General features: G+C 34.1%; 1 protein-coding gene across 3 annotated transcripts in view; it reads right to left on the reverse strand.

The window, feature by feature from the left end:
* Positions 1–18653, reverse strand: part of LOC128680622 (uncharacterized protein) — a 37628-nt gene extending 18975 nt beyond the window's left edge. The window contains exons 1-2 of one of the 3 annotated variants that reach the window (XM_053763896.2): positions 18499–18653; positions 7157–7364 (exon numbers count right to left, since the gene is read on the reverse strand). In XM_053763896.2, coding sequence (XP_053619871.1) covers positions 7157–7271 — 115 coding nt within the window. In that variant the 5' untranslated portion in view covers positions 7272–7364; positions 18499–18653. Of the gene's footprint in view, positions 1–6942; positions 7099–7156; positions 7365–17504; positions 17624–18498 lie in introns of those variants that run through there. The other 2 variants (XM_053763895.1, XM_053763897.2) reach the window with 2 other exon arrangements.
* Positions 18654–19842: the final 1189 nt, after the last annotated feature.

Raw genomic sequence — 19842 nt, forward strand, 5'->3', positions numbered from 1 at the left:
TACACCTGGGTTTCCTTGGTTTAAGACCTGTGGCTACAGACCGACAGAGAGTAAAAATGACGATTATATTTTATACAAACTTGCATTTATAAATTACTAAATGTTGCCCGGGGCTTCGCTCCCGTTGGAATTTTGAGATAAAATATTTCTTATAGCAATCTTGGATACTGTGCCTATCTAATGGTGAAAGAATTTTTGAAGTCGGTCGGTAGTTTCGGAGATTACCCGCCTCAAACATACAAACTCACAAAAGCTTATCTCTTTATAATAATAGTATAAATGTTCGATTAGGTACGTGTGTTACAGGCATTTTGTATGATTTCGCCGTTTACCATATGTTTAGCCATATGGCTGAAACTAGGTGTAAAGCCGCACTTCGTAGTTTAGCCGTAATATATTACGTGCCGTAATGTATGTGTGATTGTGTGTGTTTGTTACTCTTTCACGCAGAATCTACTTACTGCACGGATTGTTATTAAATTTGGTACATAGGTAGAATATAACTTGGGGGCTTACCATCATGTTTTAACGCGATCCACTTTACGACCTAAACTGAGCTGCATCGCAAATTCATACCATCGACTTAATTTTTTGTATGAATGCGATTCATTTTAGGTTCCTAAATTGAACTGAGTTGCATTGGAATCGTTCTGTAAAAGTTAATGGTAGGCCTGCTGGAATGACACATAGGCTTCTTGTTATCCCGAAATTCCCACGGATACGAAGCCCCGGGGCGCAGCTAGTAATATTATAAACGTGAAGTCTAATTGTCATGCTTTCACAGCATTATGTACTGCTGGAATAGGTGGCCACATGTTTACCCCTCCGCTAAAACAAAAGCGTAACCCAGGCTCCTAACTTCAGGCGTGCATGGATGAAACTAGGAGAGTGGAGGTTGTATAATATATACCTAATAATCAATTTTTATTCGGCCACGACTTATTACTAATTAGATAAAATATATACGATAACATGATTACCCACTAACAATTTAGGTGGTAATAATGTTTAATCAACGTTTGTTTTTATTGTTTCAAAGCCGATTTTATTATGCTTTTACGTAAGAAGAAAAAGAAAATATTTTATTCGACAAAAAGAAATACATAAAATAAACTTACAATTAACTATGCGACTTAAAATTAACAATATAGTAAGTGTAATTGTCGAAAAGGCGGCCAGCTCTGCGTGTTGCTGTGGCAGAAACCATAGCGCTGGTTGTCCGCTGGCACCATGAGTGTTAAGTACAGTAGTAAAAACTGTTGCGATCGCGAAATAAAAAAAATTTGCCGATTTGGTTGGCGGCAGCTGGTGCTGGGACGATGGCTTGTGTTGGTATGGATGAATTGTTAATGTTTGGAAACCAAACTATAAAATTTATGGTATTACTACTGCAATTATTATTTTCTATTAAATTGACGCTTTTGTCAAATTTTTCGCCTGTATGTATGCAGTAGTACTGGGAAATCAGTGTTTTATCTAATTATAAAATGGAAGTCTGTACGACTGACGCCTAACATAGTGGAAATGTCGAGATATGAACTGTCAATGAACGAGGTGAATGAGAAGAACTATTGTGTTTCGATACACATTGGAAATCAATACAAAGATCGATTATTGCTATTTGAATTTACTAATTATATGATAATACTAGTATCAGATTTTATTCAAGTCGCCGATATGCCTTTAAAAAGAGATTTAACATGACTTTAGGTCGCTAACATAGAGTAGTGAAAAATAAGGAATTTCAGCCAATGTAAGCCTTTCTTTTACATGAAGTACAATAAAAAAAACTATTTAAAATAATTAACAATTGAAATAGGGCGCATAATAGACGAAAGAAATGGTGACTCCCGCTCATGTTATTTTCTGATGCAATGGATAGCTAGTGCCATCCACCTTTGCGCCAGAAACCTAAAGGGGCGGGTTTTAATTTGTTTTTTTTTTTTAATTTTTTTTATTTCGACTTGTTACAAGTTTGATAATTCTAATAATTTATGTGAAATAAATTATTAGAATTATTATTTATGTGAAATAAATTATTAGAATTATCAATTCATATTTTGCGATTCACAACTTCATAGGGTATCCTAAAAAGTAAAATTTATTTTAACAATCATGTATGCCATAAAGATTACATACTTATTTACGCAAAATTACAGATAATAAATATATAAACAGTTGATAACGACTCGGCTACGAACACTATCACATCGGTATATTATTTCATAGTGATAATATCGATAATATCGATGATCTTTGTCACCAGTCACCATACTATCGATACATTTTTATGGGTAGCATATAATTTTTATCGCGCACTCGATTATCAGGCAGGAAAAATACATAACGTTGACGTCATAATGGAGAGGTCTATGTAATTAATATATGGTTAATATTTCGGATATTTTTTGAAAATAATAATGACATGGAAATAATCTGGAATCGAGCGGGAATTTAACCCGCCCCTGTCTATCCGGGACAGTGATCTTAACCACTGAGCTATCGAGACCATGCCAGTTCGGCTGAATTCACTCGATTCCAGATTAATCTTATTATTATTTTCAAAAAATAAGTTAAAAAGCATGTGTGTCATGTATAACAAATCCATTTAAATGTCGGATATTTGTTTACTTAATCGAATGCACATATGGTGTAGCTATGACCTGAGATATTCGTTTAGTGGCCGTTCTTAATCACATGTTTTTTTAGCATTTAAACACAGCTCTCCTCCTCGGTGGTACGATAACCCCGCTCCCCCACCCAAAACAAATAAGTACACGTGTTTTCTTAGGACCCACGAAATTATCTTAATTTTAAAAAAATATTATCTTTAAATATAAATAATATAATACGGTTGCGTCTGTGTAGGTATGTCTGTGAACGCGAAAAACTCAAAAACTACCGGACGGTTTTTACTAATAGATAGTATAATTCCTGACTAAAGTTTAGGTGTTTTTTATTATATTATTATATTACGGTTTTATTCGAGTGAAGCCGGGACATATTATAAATTTGACAGTGCGTTTGTTTCTATGTCCTATTGTCACGTTACAACGTAGCATTGCACTAATATAATGTTTGATGTCGTAAAGGACAACAAAATGGTAAAATTGTCTGCGAATTAGGGTTGACGGCGACCATGTGAAGTGGAGACGAAAAAGTAAAAAAGCGGACTCTGGGCTCCGACGCTTAACGGCTGTGGAAGAAACCGGGAAATCTTTGTATGTATTCTTGATGGTTTTTAAAGTTTTTGAGTCTGTAGTATGGTTAAACTGACGGACAGACATGACGGGGGCTCTATATTAAAATGCTTTAAGTACATTTAACTGTCAGTTACAGTATCGTAAAGATTTGTTATATAACCGTGACCTCTACGAAATTCTAATTAAATTATCTACAATGATAATAATTACATAAACAGTTGGTAGATACATGTTATTATTACAACTATTTATTTATTTGGAAGATTTTTATCGAAATTTGCACTTGTTGCACTGAAAGGCTCACATACTAATATTATTTTACATTTTCCGGATTCACATTTAGAATATGAGTTCTGTATTTCGTTGCACATTATAGCCTCTTGCATTGCTTTAAAATGCAAAGGAATACATTAAAATGGGTGCGATGAAAAAGTGCAGTTATGACTTTATTTGCATATTAACCTGTCTGGTTTAAACTATCACAACTGAGTCAATGTGAGAAACGTACGTCAACCTCTGAAACAATAACTGAATAATTCAACATTTTAATATCCTAGATGCATGTAGTGGTAATTATGATCATTCTGAAATACAAGGACGCGCTTGATTCACGATCGTATTATGATGAAAAATGTTAATTTTCAGTACGCTCCGTTGTCTCTTGAATGTTACTTTAATGTTACTAAACTGTATTGGTTATGTACTTAAATAAAAATATAACCATACTTCCATATCCATACTAATTTTATAAATGCGAAAGTCTGATGCGCTTTCACGGCTAACCCGCTAGAACTATTTTAATGAAATTTGGTATACATATAGTTAAAGATCCCTGTAGCAAATATAGTGTATACTTTTATAGTGTGTTATTATAAATTAGGAAGGAATTTTAGAAGAAAACAAATTCATCAAACGACTTTTTTCATGAAAAGCTACTGTAATGTCTTTTCTTAACCTATCGCCGTTAGAGACAGGGGATAATAAGTCCACCTTTGCACATAGATATATATAACTTTTATTAATTTTAATTTATGAACTTATTTTTCATGCGCCTCGGCCATGTTTACTGAGGCTCATGTTGATGGGTTCGCGGCCATCATGTTGGCAGATCGGTGGGACTCGCCGATGCTAGCCCGCGGGATAAGTCTGCATGCAGTTATTTCGTAAACTTTTTGCAGCTGCTCCAGCTGGCTGGCATTTAATTTAATTTTTATTTCATTATGTATATTACTAACACTAGATTATAAGGATATTTTTGTTACTAACACATATGGATCTATGGTCTGAAATAAACGTTTATTATTATTTGTATCTCCTTTTGGGATTCACGGCACATAGTCCGGTCCTTTGAGAAGCTTGCGTGGGGATATGGATCCAACACAATTACTTTTTTTTTTTTTTAATAAAGTTATTACAAACTCTCGAAGTCGAAGCTTTTGAGATGTGGTGTTATTGTCGCATGCTTCCTGTTTGGGCCCATAATGATAGCCACGAAATAGTTCTTCAGCGTGTTGCAATGCCTAGACTGTTGTTGCAAACTATTAACAAGCGCAAAGTTGCATATCTGGGACAAGTTTTGCGGCACGACCGATATCAGCTGCTTCAACTTATTATCATGGGCAAAATAGAAAGCAAAAGACTTGCTGGGAGACGTAAAAATCATGGCTGAGAATCATAATGGATTGGACTGGAATCAACAGAGTGGAACATCTATTTCGCCTGGTGATGGACAGGGAGAAGTTTGCGGAACTGACGGCCAACCTCCAGTAATGCAGAGGCACTACAAGAAGAAGAAGAAACAAACTCTAGGATAGATTCTTGTTTGTAACGTGTTAAGAACACATAAGATCATTACTTATTATTATTATGATTGATTTAACAAACTAGAGAAATAATAATCGAATTGTTACGCTTCAAAACCAACACGCTACGCCAATTAACCAATTCTGAATTGGCTTACTACAGGACAATATTGATAACATTATGCTATACGAAATGCTGTATGCTACACGATAACGTTACAATCAATTACAATGGCATTCTGTCCAAAAGATATAGGTAGCGATTAGTGACGTATAATCGAATTTGAAACGCATTGTGTGCAATCTGAATTGAAATCGTTCATTTACCCTGAAAAGAGAGCTGAATCCTAGCTAATATTATACATGAAAAAGTAAATTTATTTGTTACCTCTTCAAGCTTTATCTACTCAATTAATCTTCTTGAAATTTGGCATATATGTAGTTTGAAGTATGGAGAAGGACATAGGGTACCTTTCATCCCGGAGAAATAACTATCCCTGAAGCCGCGGGCAATAGCTAGTCGATATATAAACAATTCGGCATCCAAATCTCGAATACGACCACTCCATTTAAGAATAAAAAGCGGCTAAATGTTAAAAAAAATTACAGCTGTTAGGTAACGACACAGTGGCGGATTTATCAGTGGACTGGAGACTAGGGCCGCGGCAAATTTTAAAGGTCTAACGTTTTAACCCCCGACGTAAAAAGAAAAGTGTTATAAGTTTGACCGCTAAATATGTCTATCTGTGTTCGTGGCACTGTAGCTCATAAACGGGTAACCGGATGCGTTTTTTTTTTATAACTAATTTTTATGCGGTGGTTCTTAGATATGTTTGATTAAAATCTATTCAGCCGTTCAAAAGTTGTAGCGAAATGAATATTGAAAGTCGGGGGTTTTTTTTAATGTGTTTAACAAATAAACTTGTTTATACCTAAGTATTTGCGAAGGTATAAGGAATATTTGGATGCAATACAGGAACTAATGTCCAAAATGTCAACTCCAAATTTTTACAGCGACGCAGCAGCGGCAATAGAAAAAGCAAAAGTCTAGAATCACTCGATCATGCTAATCGTTGTAATTTACCAGGTATATTAGATAGCCATTCCTTAGAATGAAAGCATGTATCTTAAATATCTCCTTCCCATAAGTAACTATGTACTTAATAATTTTAAGACCATAAATGTATTCTTAGTTGGCAATTAAATGATTACCTTTTCTTCTGCGACCTTCTTCTAAAAAGACGACTGGTTGGTATCGTTAAATTCCGATAGCCGGAGTTCGCAATAGAAAGACATGAGTGGTAGAAAATGGGCACGACCTTTGCCCAGCAGTGGGATACAACATGCAAAAGCCAGACAAAAAAATCCCAAACCGATTAGTACTGATTAAATCTAAACTTGTGCCTTTCTTAGACCGCAATAAATAGATTTTGAAATGTGGAAGTTATGTGCTTCATACAAGTAGTTATAGAAAAGGCAATGGTCTATTTTATAGCTCTTGTTAGTGATAGCTAACTATTTCCTCACTTTGTAATAAGTAAATAATCATTAAATAACAATATTACAATGTTAGTGCAATGAGTTCATATTGTTTGTTTGTTTGTAATATCTTTATTGAACATACGTTCATGAAAAACATAACACTAAACATTATGTATGAAACAGCATATGAAAATATGTTTCGACGATGCTTCGATTACAGTAAATTCTGTGGGACGATGATTTTAACAAGTAATTAGTTAACTATAAAGAGTTATTAAAAATAGGAGGATTTTAACCATCAGTGAGACACAACATCCTAGTTAAAATAAAGTTAACTTTGTTTTGTTTGTTTGTTTTTCTTATTTCAGAGTAAACTCTGTTAACTCACGACATTTCACCGGTTGCGAGAGTAAAACTAGTTATAAAGAGTTGAAATTATTTACAAAACATCTTACTTTTCAATGGCAGAAAATATCCCAAAAATCACCAATTGCACTTTCAAAATGCCAAAGTTTTTCGCGCGTTCCGTTTCAAAACTTAACCATAGTCATTCACTTTCCTAAAATTCGCCGCCAAAATGAAAAAAAAGAAATCGCCGCGTTCCATTCCAATTTTCAAATCACTTTATTATTTTTAATTCGAAAGCAAAAGAATCACAATTTGACATACCGACGCCGGCGATGGCATACTGCCGCCACAATTGTCCTGCCTCCATTCTGTACGATTGTTGGTTGACTGGCGCGCCGGAGCCGACCGGATCGTACGCGTAGGGTCTATCAGCCATACGTCAGAATACGTCACGTTTCGTCACACGTAATGTTTACGTTTAGGGTGCAGTGGTGGATGTTGGCACGGGAGACAGGTTTCTTGTCCAAATCTGAAACAAATGCGGAGTTTGATTGTGGATTTATTGTGAATCATGTTTGGGACTTAAATAGAAGTAATAACATCACGCGGTAGACATTTAAATTGTCCTAACTAAAATCCGAAAAGTCACAAGATCTCCCGATACAAATTCTTTATTGTTGAAGATCGTGGTCACGATAAAACGAACCAATAGTTAAACGACTTCATTCTTAGTAATGGTAATGTACGCTTTTCCGTTGCACACAATTTTTATTTTTCTATGCTCGAAGGTCGGTCCCAGGTTCGATTGTTACTCCTGCCTCTTCCTGCCACATGTGTGTGTACGATTGCAGGACTCATGTATTGTTATTTTCATAGTATGAATGGGTACTCGTTTATGGATATTTCCTGCATACTTAACTATTAAGTTCACTGTGTGTATGCGTCTACTGTAATATTTGTAAGTCATGTCAGAAGCCTTTAGGCGACTTGAACAAGATCTGACACCTGGGAGTCCTAGTTTTAGCCGTTATCATCCCAGCTAGACCTAGGTGCCGCCGGTCTAATACTCAACAGAGTTCATCAGCATTTTCCAAAACTACTACGCAAGCAAACAGGCATCTGGCCCACCTGATGGAAAGTGGTCACCGCGGCCTATGGACTTCTGAAACACCAGAGGTGTGAGTGCGCGTTGCCACCCTTTAGAAAACATTGTATTTTTATCTGTTTTTCTTCACCTAAGTACCTAAACATTTTACTTTGTCCGCTCTACTGTAAAAAAATATCGAACCACCTTTTTTTGGTTTTGATATTGCAATAATTACTTACCGCATATTATAATCAATACCAGATAACATTAATCATTAAACGATTTACATATATAAAGAGAAATCGATGATCTAATGATATGATCTCATGATATACAGATAGATCTTCGGGTGCTAATTCCGCGTTATCGTAAAATGATATGTTATCGATTAAGATTAATGTATTACCAAAGGAAAAATTTTGAATGTGCAGTCGAAGGAAATCGTAATTACTTATAATGATTACATAATTATCTTTTAAAAACAAATACATCTTACTTTCGGATATCAGTAGACTATATAGTATATAATAGTATATATTAGAGTGCTCTTCGCTCGATCTCTGCTACATAATTATTTTTAGTTAAGGCACTATGTACCTGCACTGTAGCGCCACCGTCGCATTATAATCAGTTTTTTTTATTGGTAAAATATTTATTATAAATATTTCCCTAAGAAATAAAAGGAATTGATAAAAATGTCGATACTTTACACCAAAATGACTCCTGCGTCTTAAATGTCTACTTTTCCATTAAAACCACTTGTACATAGGTGGTCTATTTTACCAAAATGACTCCTGTCTCCAAGAGGGTGGCGGGTATTTGCCCGACATATTGGTCGTCAGACGCCGCGTCGCCACAATATGGACTACAATGTGGGTTCGCAGCCTGGGGCTCGCTCCCGTGGAAATTTTGAGATAAAATATAGACTATAACAATCTTGGACAATGTACCTTTCTAATGGTGAAAGAATTTTTGAGGTTGGATCGGTAGTTTCGGAGATTACCCGCCTCAAATGTACAAACTCACAAAGTCACAAACGCTTACCTCTTTATAATAATAGTATATAGGACCTTTCCGCTACCAAACGAATTTTGGTGTAAGATCCACTTCATAATTAGAACTTCATAGATACTTATTAACGTAAAAATTTAAATTTCATATTATAAAAAAAAACCTTGTATGATAAAAATTAATTTTTTTAACTCACCCTCTCAGTATACTCTGGAATAGGTAAACAAAATTCGAACACAATAGAGTTGTTTGTTTTATAGTTTTGATGATTTTATAGTTGTACTTAAATGTGAGTTGCAAGTAAAGCAACATATTGAATAATAAAATATATGTTCGCAAATATCACAGATATAAGTTGGGCTAGACGTCGCACATTCGACAAATAGGATAGAATCCGTCATTTTAAAGTTACAGTTAAAAAAAGCATATTTCTGCAGAAATAAGCTATTTTTTTTAAATAACTATTTATTTTTAATAACTATGGAAAATATTTATATTTTCCATAGTTGTTTTTCACGTCTTTTCGCCAGACCCTGTAATATATTCTCCAATGGTAGTGGATTTCGTTTGCTGAACAACTTGGAAAATTATGCGAGATTGCTTTAGATTTTTGCATTTATTTATTGTTGTTTTTTGGGTGTAATGGACCAATCACCCGTCTGGCGCTTGCGCTGGCGTTCCCAACTAGGAAATCACTACGTAGTATAAAACTCTAAAAATAATATAAAACAAATTCGTTTCTCACTGTCTGTCTCGGTACGATTAGTTCTTCAAAATACTCAACGGATTTTGATGGGGTTTTTTTAAAATAAATATTGTGATACCCGAAGAAGGTTTAGGTGTATAATTTATTATAGTTTTACCCGAGCGAAGCCGGGACGGGCCGCTAGTATTATATAAAAAGACTTGCAAGCTCATAGGCAGCAATAGTATTTCCATTGAGCGTCGACGTCAGACAGGCGGCCGGTTGTAAAATCACAGACGAATCTTCAGATCAGGCTTCATGTTTTTGCAATCTTTGTCTTTGTCTTCTCTGCGTTACAGTCATGAATGGGATCGGAAACAAGCGTGAGATGAGAGAGAGAAGAGAGAGCTTATAGACACATCTAGGCCCGTTCCAGCTTCGCTCGGGTAAAAACGTAATAGCTAATACACCTTTACTTCCTCGTGAATTACACTATCTATTGGTTAAAAGCGCATTAAAATCGATGCGGTAGTTTTTTAGTTTATCGCGTACAGGCAGACAGACACAGCTTTGTTTTATAATATGTAAGGATTAAGGTACTCCTAGAAACACAGCATACCGCACCGCTATCTACCCTGTAATAAATCTAGGTATACCTAAGTACTATGAGTGATGATGATGACCATAAACACGTAGGAAGTGATCTAAACTTTTAAAACAATAGATAATTATATCTATTTATGTACAAAATGTTCTGATTGTTGCATTCTAAGAATCATTATTTACATAATTTTGAACTATGCAGTGATTAGTGGGAGAACTGCCTCTAGGTGGTACAAATACATATACAGTATCGTCGTTAGTCCTGACGGCGTAGACAGAGCCGGACTTGCGAAACTCACGGGTCACGTTTAGCTGTAGGTATTGCTGGTTTATTGTGAGTGGTTGTTATATCTATTCGTATCGCTTATAGAAAAATCTAATTTATAACTCTTTCCTTTGATCGACTTTTTTACTTTGAAGTGAAAAAAGCCGGACACCGTTTATATTTGGCAATCAAAAAATGCCTGGCAACCAGAGTTCCGTAGTACCTAGTATAGATAAGGGACCATATTGAGAGCAGCAATTTTTATTTTTATTTTTTATTATTAGCTGTTTGAGTCCCACTGCTGGGCAAAAGACTCCCCTAACTTCTTCCATGCGTGGTAGAAACACCAAATTTTTCTAGTAAAAATTCTAGTAAAAACAATTTGAAAATTATGTTTAATCAATATTAGAGAACAATGAAAACATCGCCATTGTCTCCAACACCGGAAAGTGCGTACATAAACACGTAGGAATAGCGGGAGTGACCGTAGTTACACCTTCCGTGTTCCTAGTCGAGTGTGAATGACAATGGATGCAGTTTTGAGGAAAACTGAATTAATTTAATGCAGCAGGAAGCGGAGCTTCGTTCTGCGTAAATTCCTTGAGATTTGTTACAATTATTAAGATTTACCTACTAGTTATTAGCTTTTGCTTGGGTTTGTTCGCGTGAATTTCCAATGGGAATGGTTATTTTAACTCGGTACCCTATGATCTTTCTCCGTACTCTAAACTATAAATTGTACGGAGTTATACTCTGGGGAAATAGTACGGACGCAGACCGCCTATTTATCTTACAGAAAAAATGCGTAAGAATTATAAAAAAACATCAAAACGACCGACACGTGCCGACCACACTTTATAGAATTGAAAATTCTTACCTTACCGTCGATATATATTTTAGAGGCATGTAAATTTGTACGTTAATATCCTGAATTTTATACAAAAAAAGAAGATTTACCGCGACGATATCCTCCAAGAAAGAAAAAATTGGTGGTACCCTCCTCAAATCTGAATCTGTTCAGATCCGGTCCACTATGCATGACAATTAAAATATATAACACCCTACCCGACAACCTACAAAATGAACAAAAAGATAAAATATCTTAAACAAAATTAAAACTTTTATTAACGGAGAAATGCTATTATTCTTTGGACGAGTTTTTAAACGATAAAGAACTATACTTTTGTTATTCATTATATCGATTCCAGCCCATTCACAATATTAATATTTTTATTAGTAATTATTATTAGACTTCTTTTAAATATTCACGACACTAAGTCCGGTCCTCTGAGAGGCTTGCGTGGGGATATGGATCCAACACGTAGAGTTTTGATGTTGTGTAAGTCTCCCGCCAAAACCCACTCCCGGATACACCAATAAAATTATATGCCCATGATCAGGTCTCGGCGGGAGTGTGAACTATTGCAGAATAATGGATACAAGTACTGGTCTATAGAATGAAATTTGGATGGACTGAGAAATATTAAAATATTTATTAACTATGTAATTTAATTAACTTATTATGACGTATTTTCTATCTTTTTATTATAATATTATTATGACATGACATAAATTATTAATAATAGAACTTGCACCCATATAAGTAACTATCGAAATTAAAATTTTATAATAAATCCGCCTGACGTTCCATATTCTTGTTAGCAAATACCCGACAGAGTTCGTATTGTATCTATTATGTAAACAGTGTTAGCTAGCTAAGAGAACTATATTAATGGCAATAAACGATTTGAATTGAATTGAATTGAATTTAAAAAAATCTTCTTAAAATTTTAAAGTAAGTTTGTTTGTTACTTGTTGAACTTTATCTTCTTAACCAATCTTCTTTAAATGTTTGTTTAGTTTGAAGTATGGAAATACGCAGCACATTTATTTTTCCGTGATGAAAATGGTACCTTTCATCACTACGAAAACTATATGTTCGACGGGTGAAACTGAAAGCCAGCAACTGCGATAAAGTATAAAATCCCACATCGTATAATACTTGACAAAATATGCTAATTTTACGGAACCCTCTGCGCGTGATTCCAATTCGGACTTGACCGGCTTTATTGTATCGCATACAAATATGTTCGACTCGGAAATATTTACTACAGCTACTTACAATAATTAATATAAAATCATAGAATTTGGATTTATATGGCAAATAGAAATGCCATATATGGTCTAATGATAGCGGCAAAAGTGTACGAATAGGTACAGCATACTCGTATACGATTCGATTAGGTACACTGGTGCGTGAGTTCCGAAAATTTTTGATATGCTCTTTCTGCAAAAAATAAAGCTTCTATAGATTCTATTAGGTATCTTATTGTTCGTAATTATATGTGCTAAACAATTTTTTCCTTAGAGAATATCTCAATTAATTAATTTAGCATACAATGTTAAGGCTAGCATTTTCTACTGACGAGAAAAAGACAATAATATTTATGTAAAATTATAAATGTAAGATCGACGAGATCTGATAATGAAAAATTATCAATGTAATTTTTTTTCAGACAAGAGAATATGCTCGGTTTCTCCCAAAAAACATTAGGTATTAGCGTGTTAAAAAGTGAAAAACTGCTAGCAAAATTTTCCATCTGACAGTTTTGCAACATTGCTAATGGAAAATTTCCAGGCGTTTAGTTTTAGACACTTCACAATGTGCAGACAGTGCAGATAGGTCTGATATAATCAAGCAATTTATTTCATTCTTGTTTTCATGTAGATGGCAATCGAGAAATTTAATTTGATCTTAATCAAATTAATTCAATGACATTTTTACTGATAAGCCAAATCTAATCTGTTTTACGTATTTCCTGATCTTAGATTCTTATTTAGTAAAGAATATACGTAGGTAGAATGGAAAAATTACAAATACTTCGAAGTTACATGTGTCATAAAATACTTAGGTAATTAGGTTAAATTCTTTGAAAAATAAATAATGATTATTTTAAATGTCTTAGGTTCGTTGAAAATTAAATAATGATTATTTTAAATATCTGAGATGTTATTTATATATATATTAAACCTTCGAGCCAGGAGATAATTTAGTCAAATGAACAACAATAGGATTGCAGTCCGATCGGGTCGCGCGTGTAATTAATATACTTAATGTCAAACCACAGACCTGTTTATTCTATGCGAAATTGAAAAATGCTACATTGGCTACAAATTTCAGCAAATAGAGGACAAAACTGTCCGACTGTCTGTGCAACTGTGCTAATGATTCGCACATAGTATTCTACAGGTTGAGATATACAAATCACTACGTATACAAGTTTATTTGTTTGATTAATTAAAAAACTGACCCCTGACTTTCAATATTCATTTCGCTACTAGTTTTGAACGGCTAGACCAATTTTGATCAAACATATCTAAGAACCAACGCATAAAAATTACCCTAAAAACCTATCAAATAAATAAACAGCATCCAAATCGGTTCACCCGTTGACGAGCTACATTGACACGTACACAGACAGACAAAACACACTTAGCGGTCAAACTTCTAACACCCCTCTTTATGCGTCGATGATTAAAAACAAAGCCGCTTCCTTTCCCTATTTATGATTAGATCTTTAAAACTACGCAACGGATTATGATGCTGTTTTTTTTAATAGATAGAGTGATTCAAGAGGTTGATTTCTACCGTGCGAAGCCGGGGCGGGCCGCTACTAAACATTAATATAAAAAAGAAACATCCTATAACTACAAAATCACTATCTTAAAATCACTTCAATGCTAAAGTGTCCATTATCTAAGTAAACTTTCCGAGTGGAAATCAATGTAGGTGCTTCAGATGTGTGTTTGTCTGTCTATCTGTTTGTTTGTGTATCCAAGGTTGACACTTGTGGTCAAGGGGCCTTATCTAGGGCTGGTGCATTATGTTTTTATGTTAAATTTATGTTTCCTAGGTGTGTTAATTAGGTATTAAGCAGATTTATCGAAAGCGGACGTTGCTGTATATAACTACAGGGATTCTGATTTTAAAGGGTAATATGGGTAATAATTTTAAGATAGAAGAAAGAAAGAAAAAAATATATTTGCCAAAAACATGAGTAAACAACTCATGTTTTTGGCAAATATTTTTTTTTCTTATATAAATTGATGTTAAAATGAATTAAAACTACATGTTTTGACATGACAAAAAAGTAATAATTTATATTAGCTCTAAATTCTATCTGAGTTTATCATTAAAGAATGTATAATAACCTTCATCAGTTAATAAAGACTTGAGGTGCTTTTTAAACAGATTTAAGTTTAAGCTTTTATATTGATTTGGAATTTTGTTGTAAATTTTCGGTGCATTACATACTATATACTATTGTAAGCATAATCAATAAATATCTCGATGATTCCTCAATACATCAGCTAAACGATTTTTGACATTATGATGACATTATGATTTTCATGAATTTGTTATACCTACATATGACACATGCTTTTATAACTAACTAGCTGCGCCCCGGGGCTTCGCTCCCGTGGGAATTACGGGACAAAAAGCACCGAAAAATCTTTTTGAAACATAGATCAAAAACAGTGTTCAAAACTCTATATTCGGATATCGCTAAGTCCTTCCCCATTATTCATAAAAAAGTTAAAGCATATTTTAAGCTAAAATAAGTTTTGCACCCATCAAAGCCGGGGCGAGTAGCTAGTTTAGGTTAAACCATAGGTACTTTGCCTTTTTTATGAATAATTGGGTATTAAATGAATAATGCACTAAAACGTGATTGTCAAATCGCCGTCGTCGGCCACGTGGCATGTTGAAGATTATACCGAAATCATCGATAAAATCCAGATTCGTATCGATTTATCCGTGATTGATTGCCATTGTCTTATCATTTGGATAAAAACTATTACAAAACTAATTCTAATAAACAAATCACGCTTATAAGTACTTAATACAAGGTTACTTAAAAAAAAACAACGAAAATGTCTACGTTAATCAATTTTCGATCGCCATTTTCGTATAAGTATTGTTAATTAATTGATATTTTTTAAAATATTTTGAGGTTAGTAGAAAATTTTAAATTTTCCACTGGCGTGAATTATGTTTAGGTTTTGTGAATTTGTGAGTTTGTATGATTGAGTCGGGTAATATCCGAAACTACCGAACCGATTTCAAAAAACTTCCACCATTAGAAAGGTAAATTTTTCAAGATTGCTATAGGCTATATTTTATCTCAAAGTTCCCACGGGTGTGAAGCCCCGGGCAACATCTAGAGGTTGCCCGGGGCTAATAGTAATGAATAAATAGAATACTAGCTCGCATAAAGCTAAAACCTAGCCTTTGAATTTTCAAAATAAAACGTTATAATTTTTTAGATATGGCGCCGAAATAATATACATCGCACTACTAGCTAACATCATAAAATATGAATCGGTAGCTCGTGTTTTACAAGCGAACTCGAGCTTGGGACCACAGAGCTCATTGCGACTACATGAGCTTCTAGCATTGCATAGGTAAAGATCTGATTCAGAATTTCACTATTCAAATTCAAAATTCGTTATTCAACTCAGGATGATATAATCACTTATTGACGTATATCCTCATATGGATAAAAGATATTTAACTGACGTGTTGCATAAATATCAATCTGTGATATCATCACTTTATGTTACTTATCGATTCCGCAATCTTTCAGATAGATATTGATCTGTCTTTCTGTCTGTATGTTTGCAGATAATCTGTCTGTCTGTCTGTATGTTTGTCTAATCTAGTGATAATATCGGAGATCGATATTTATACAACACCGTCTATTAAATAACTACTTTTATCCAGTTTCGTGGTGAAAATGATTGTAGGTATTCGGAAAATAAGTGTAAGAGATATTTTTATTGACGAAGAGTTTAAATTGATGGAATAAAATAGTTTATATTGAACTTAGTATGGTATACGTCAATTAGTCATACATACATCACTGACTATTGACATATATCCTCCTATAGTCCTAAGTTGAATAAATAATTTTGAATTTGAATAGTGAAATTCTGAATCAGATCTTTACTGAGGCAATGCTAGAAGCTCATGGCCGTAGTGGCAACGAGCTCTGTGCTCCTAAGGTCGAGCTCGCGAAAACACGAGCTGTCTAGTCCTGCGAAGTATGTGTTTTGTTTATTTATTTAAAAACAATTATTATTTATTTAAAAGCTGATGCCCGCGGCTTCGCCCGCTTTAATTTCCCACGGGAACAGTTATTTTTTCGTGATGATAGGTACCCTATGTCCTTCTCCATACTTTAAATTATTTGTATGCAAAATTTCAAGAAGATTGGTTAAGTAGATAGAGCGTGAAGAGGTAACGAACAACTTTCGCATTTATAATATTAGTTATGAAGTTAGGATTAGGATAATATAATATATTACGGTCCTTTATCGTTTCCTCATGGCTAAGGGTCGTGGTCGTGAAGTGGATTGAAGAACACATAACTACTTTCTTGGCAATATTAACATCAATAGCGGTTGGCAATATTGTTCTCCATTTCACACACTAGATGATTAAATATCAACTAGGGAAGAACACGTAGGTAAAAAAACCTACACTTCCTCACTATTATTTTCCTTCATGGAAGCAAGTGGTGGTCGTTGAAATATTGAAAACTATATACGAGTCAGATTGGCATACAAACTCACGTTGAACCTGGGACCTTTCTGTTCACAGGCGACCACCACCGTTTCAAATATTTAGAAATATATAGTATAGTTACATCATGTATAGTATACATTACATTAAATTAAAAAGATCAAATAAAAAAAAAAAAAACTAGATCAAAATCGGTTCGGCAGTTTCGCTGCCACGAACGGACATACAGATACACAGATACATTAAACTATTATAACTCTTCTCGTTCTGTTTTCGGGGGTTGAAAAATTTTATTAAAGAAAGTGTTGAAAAAACAGGTTAAAAAAAAATCAACCGAAATTTCTTCCTTGCGCATGAAAAACATGGCACATAGAAAGAAGAGATGAAGAACAATATATATAAAACTTATAATAATAATAAGAAAATACATACGCAGTTTTTTTTTCTAGTCCCGATGACCACAGTAATACACCGCTACACAGAAAATGATAGCTTTATCAATGAACACAGCGCACTGCACTGAGCCGCTGATAAAAGCATTGTGGGTGTTGATCGGTTGCGAAATTATATTCATTAGGAATCACACATGGATTTAGGTACTTTTTATGAAGTCATCGATTTTGGTCAGGTTCTATAATCATAACAGGTTTAAAAAAAAAAGTATTTTTTTTGCCAAAAGCTTTTATTGTCGTCTGCGAGATCTTGTTGCATTCATTCGTCAAAAAAAAACTCACTACCAGTATAATAAAACGTTGAGGAGTCCTTGTGTGCACCATTTGGTCATTATCATAATAATGCATTGTCATGGAAAGTGAAGCATTCTTCTTTATGGGACATAATTAAAATTTAACTTCAAAGATTCGTTAAAATCTTATAAAAAAATTACATTGAGCCATCAAATTGGCCTGCTTTTTTCATTTTGCTCAGGCGCAAAATGTTTCGATCATTCTGACTACATTCAGTGTCGAGTTCTATAATGATCTTCAGATAAGTCTATTTCTATAAGTCCCTCAAAGACATCTTGTTCGGCCAAATGAGAGAGACAGAAAGTGTTAAGATCAATTTTCAAGCTTTATTGAAATTTAAAAATTCAAAATCAATGTAATATTATTTTCAACATGAAAAATATAGATAACGACTAACCTATGTTTGACCAGGGGTCATTACCTATATATATTACAAATGACATAAAAATCGGCCTAGTGGTTTAGCCGTGAAAGCGAAATAGAGAGAGATAGACTTTCGCATTTATCACCGAGATTAATTTTCGCTTTTTTTTTTCGCGGATCAGAATGAAACAAAACATTTGAGGATAAGCGATTGCCTGTACTTCTGTATAGTTGGAAAGAAAGAAAAAACTCTTTCTTTCCTAGTTTGCAGCTCCTTATTAATGCCCTGATAAGGAAAAACATGCATAAAAACTCACTTTAAAAAAAGAATCCGCGCGTTCGCAGATTCTCGGCTTTTTGAACCTCTTCGGCAATTTTTAAAAAAAATACAACATCAATATCCACTGTTACTAAATTTATACAAAATTAGGTCGAAAGCACAACCGGTAACCGTAAGCTCTGGCACTAAAATAATTAAAACATAGACAAATTTTGATATTTCAAAGGCAATGCGAACAAGAGGTTTTGATAAACGTTTCCTTTGCATATCGACTTATCAGTGATTTAATAAAACTACTGGAAATCAATTCTAGTACCACTCCAGGAATTGCATTCATAATACCTACTTACAATTACCTGACAAACAAACTACGTATGTGTTAAAAATAGTTTTAACTACTTCCATACTAGTATTATAAAGAGAAAATGTTTGTATTTTTGTTTCTAATGAAAAAACTCAAAAACTACTGGACCGATTTGATGATATTTGGCACGGAGACAGACGAACCGGTCAGGAGTGACATACTTAAGCTACGTTTTATATTATCGCTTTATCCAAGCAAAGCCGGGACGTGCCGCTAGTATTAGATCATGAAATAAATATAAATCATTCGCAAACAATGCAACAAACAAACATACAGTCATGTATTTCTAAGTACGGATTATATCTATAAGTATAGTTATGATAGGTATATATATAGACGAAAACACTTGAAATTACTTGTGTAATGGCGCCGCTTTTATGTAGATATAATAATTACTACCAGTGTTGTAGAAGGATTCTTCTACGTCCAGGAGATTTTGCGTGAAAGAGTAACAATCATACATACACACACGTATATCCTCACAAGCTTTCGCATTTATAATATTAGTAGGAATAGTAGAATATTAGGATACAATTAAAGTCACCCTGTGTGTTTATCTGACCCGATCGTCGCGCCATCAAAGTTCATTTCATCAAATTTATCTAATAAGTACAGGAAAATTTCAATCTAATGCATTAATCGAACTATGCCGATTAGGTGTTTGCTTATACTTTAAAAAAAAAGAGGAAAATATGATAAAATAAACGTATGCGTATGAATCGGGTTCCGTGCTGTATTAGGTATAAGATTATAAGGTTAAAGTATTTTAAAATATTACTGAAAGAGTACTCTTCCTACTTTTATATAGAATCTCTTTGGTATTTCACATCAACATGCTGGCACTCGAAAATCAGATTTAAAACACGTTTCCTCAACGATAAAACAATGTCACCGAAAAAACGTCAACATGTGAGGATCATTTTTTTAACGTATCCGTCACGGCGCGTATTTCACAGTGCAATCGAATAATGCACGATAAATTGTCTAATATAAAATTGTTCCGTTACAAAACTGAAG

The sequence above is a fragment of the Plodia interpunctella genome, chromosome 24 (genome assembly GCF_027563975.2).
Source record: "Plodia interpunctella isolate USDA-ARS_2022_Savannah chromosome 24, ilPloInte3.2, whole genome shotgun sequence".
Lineage (NCBI taxonomy): Eukaryota > Metazoa > Arthropoda > Insecta > Lepidoptera > Pyralidae > Plodia > Plodia interpunctella.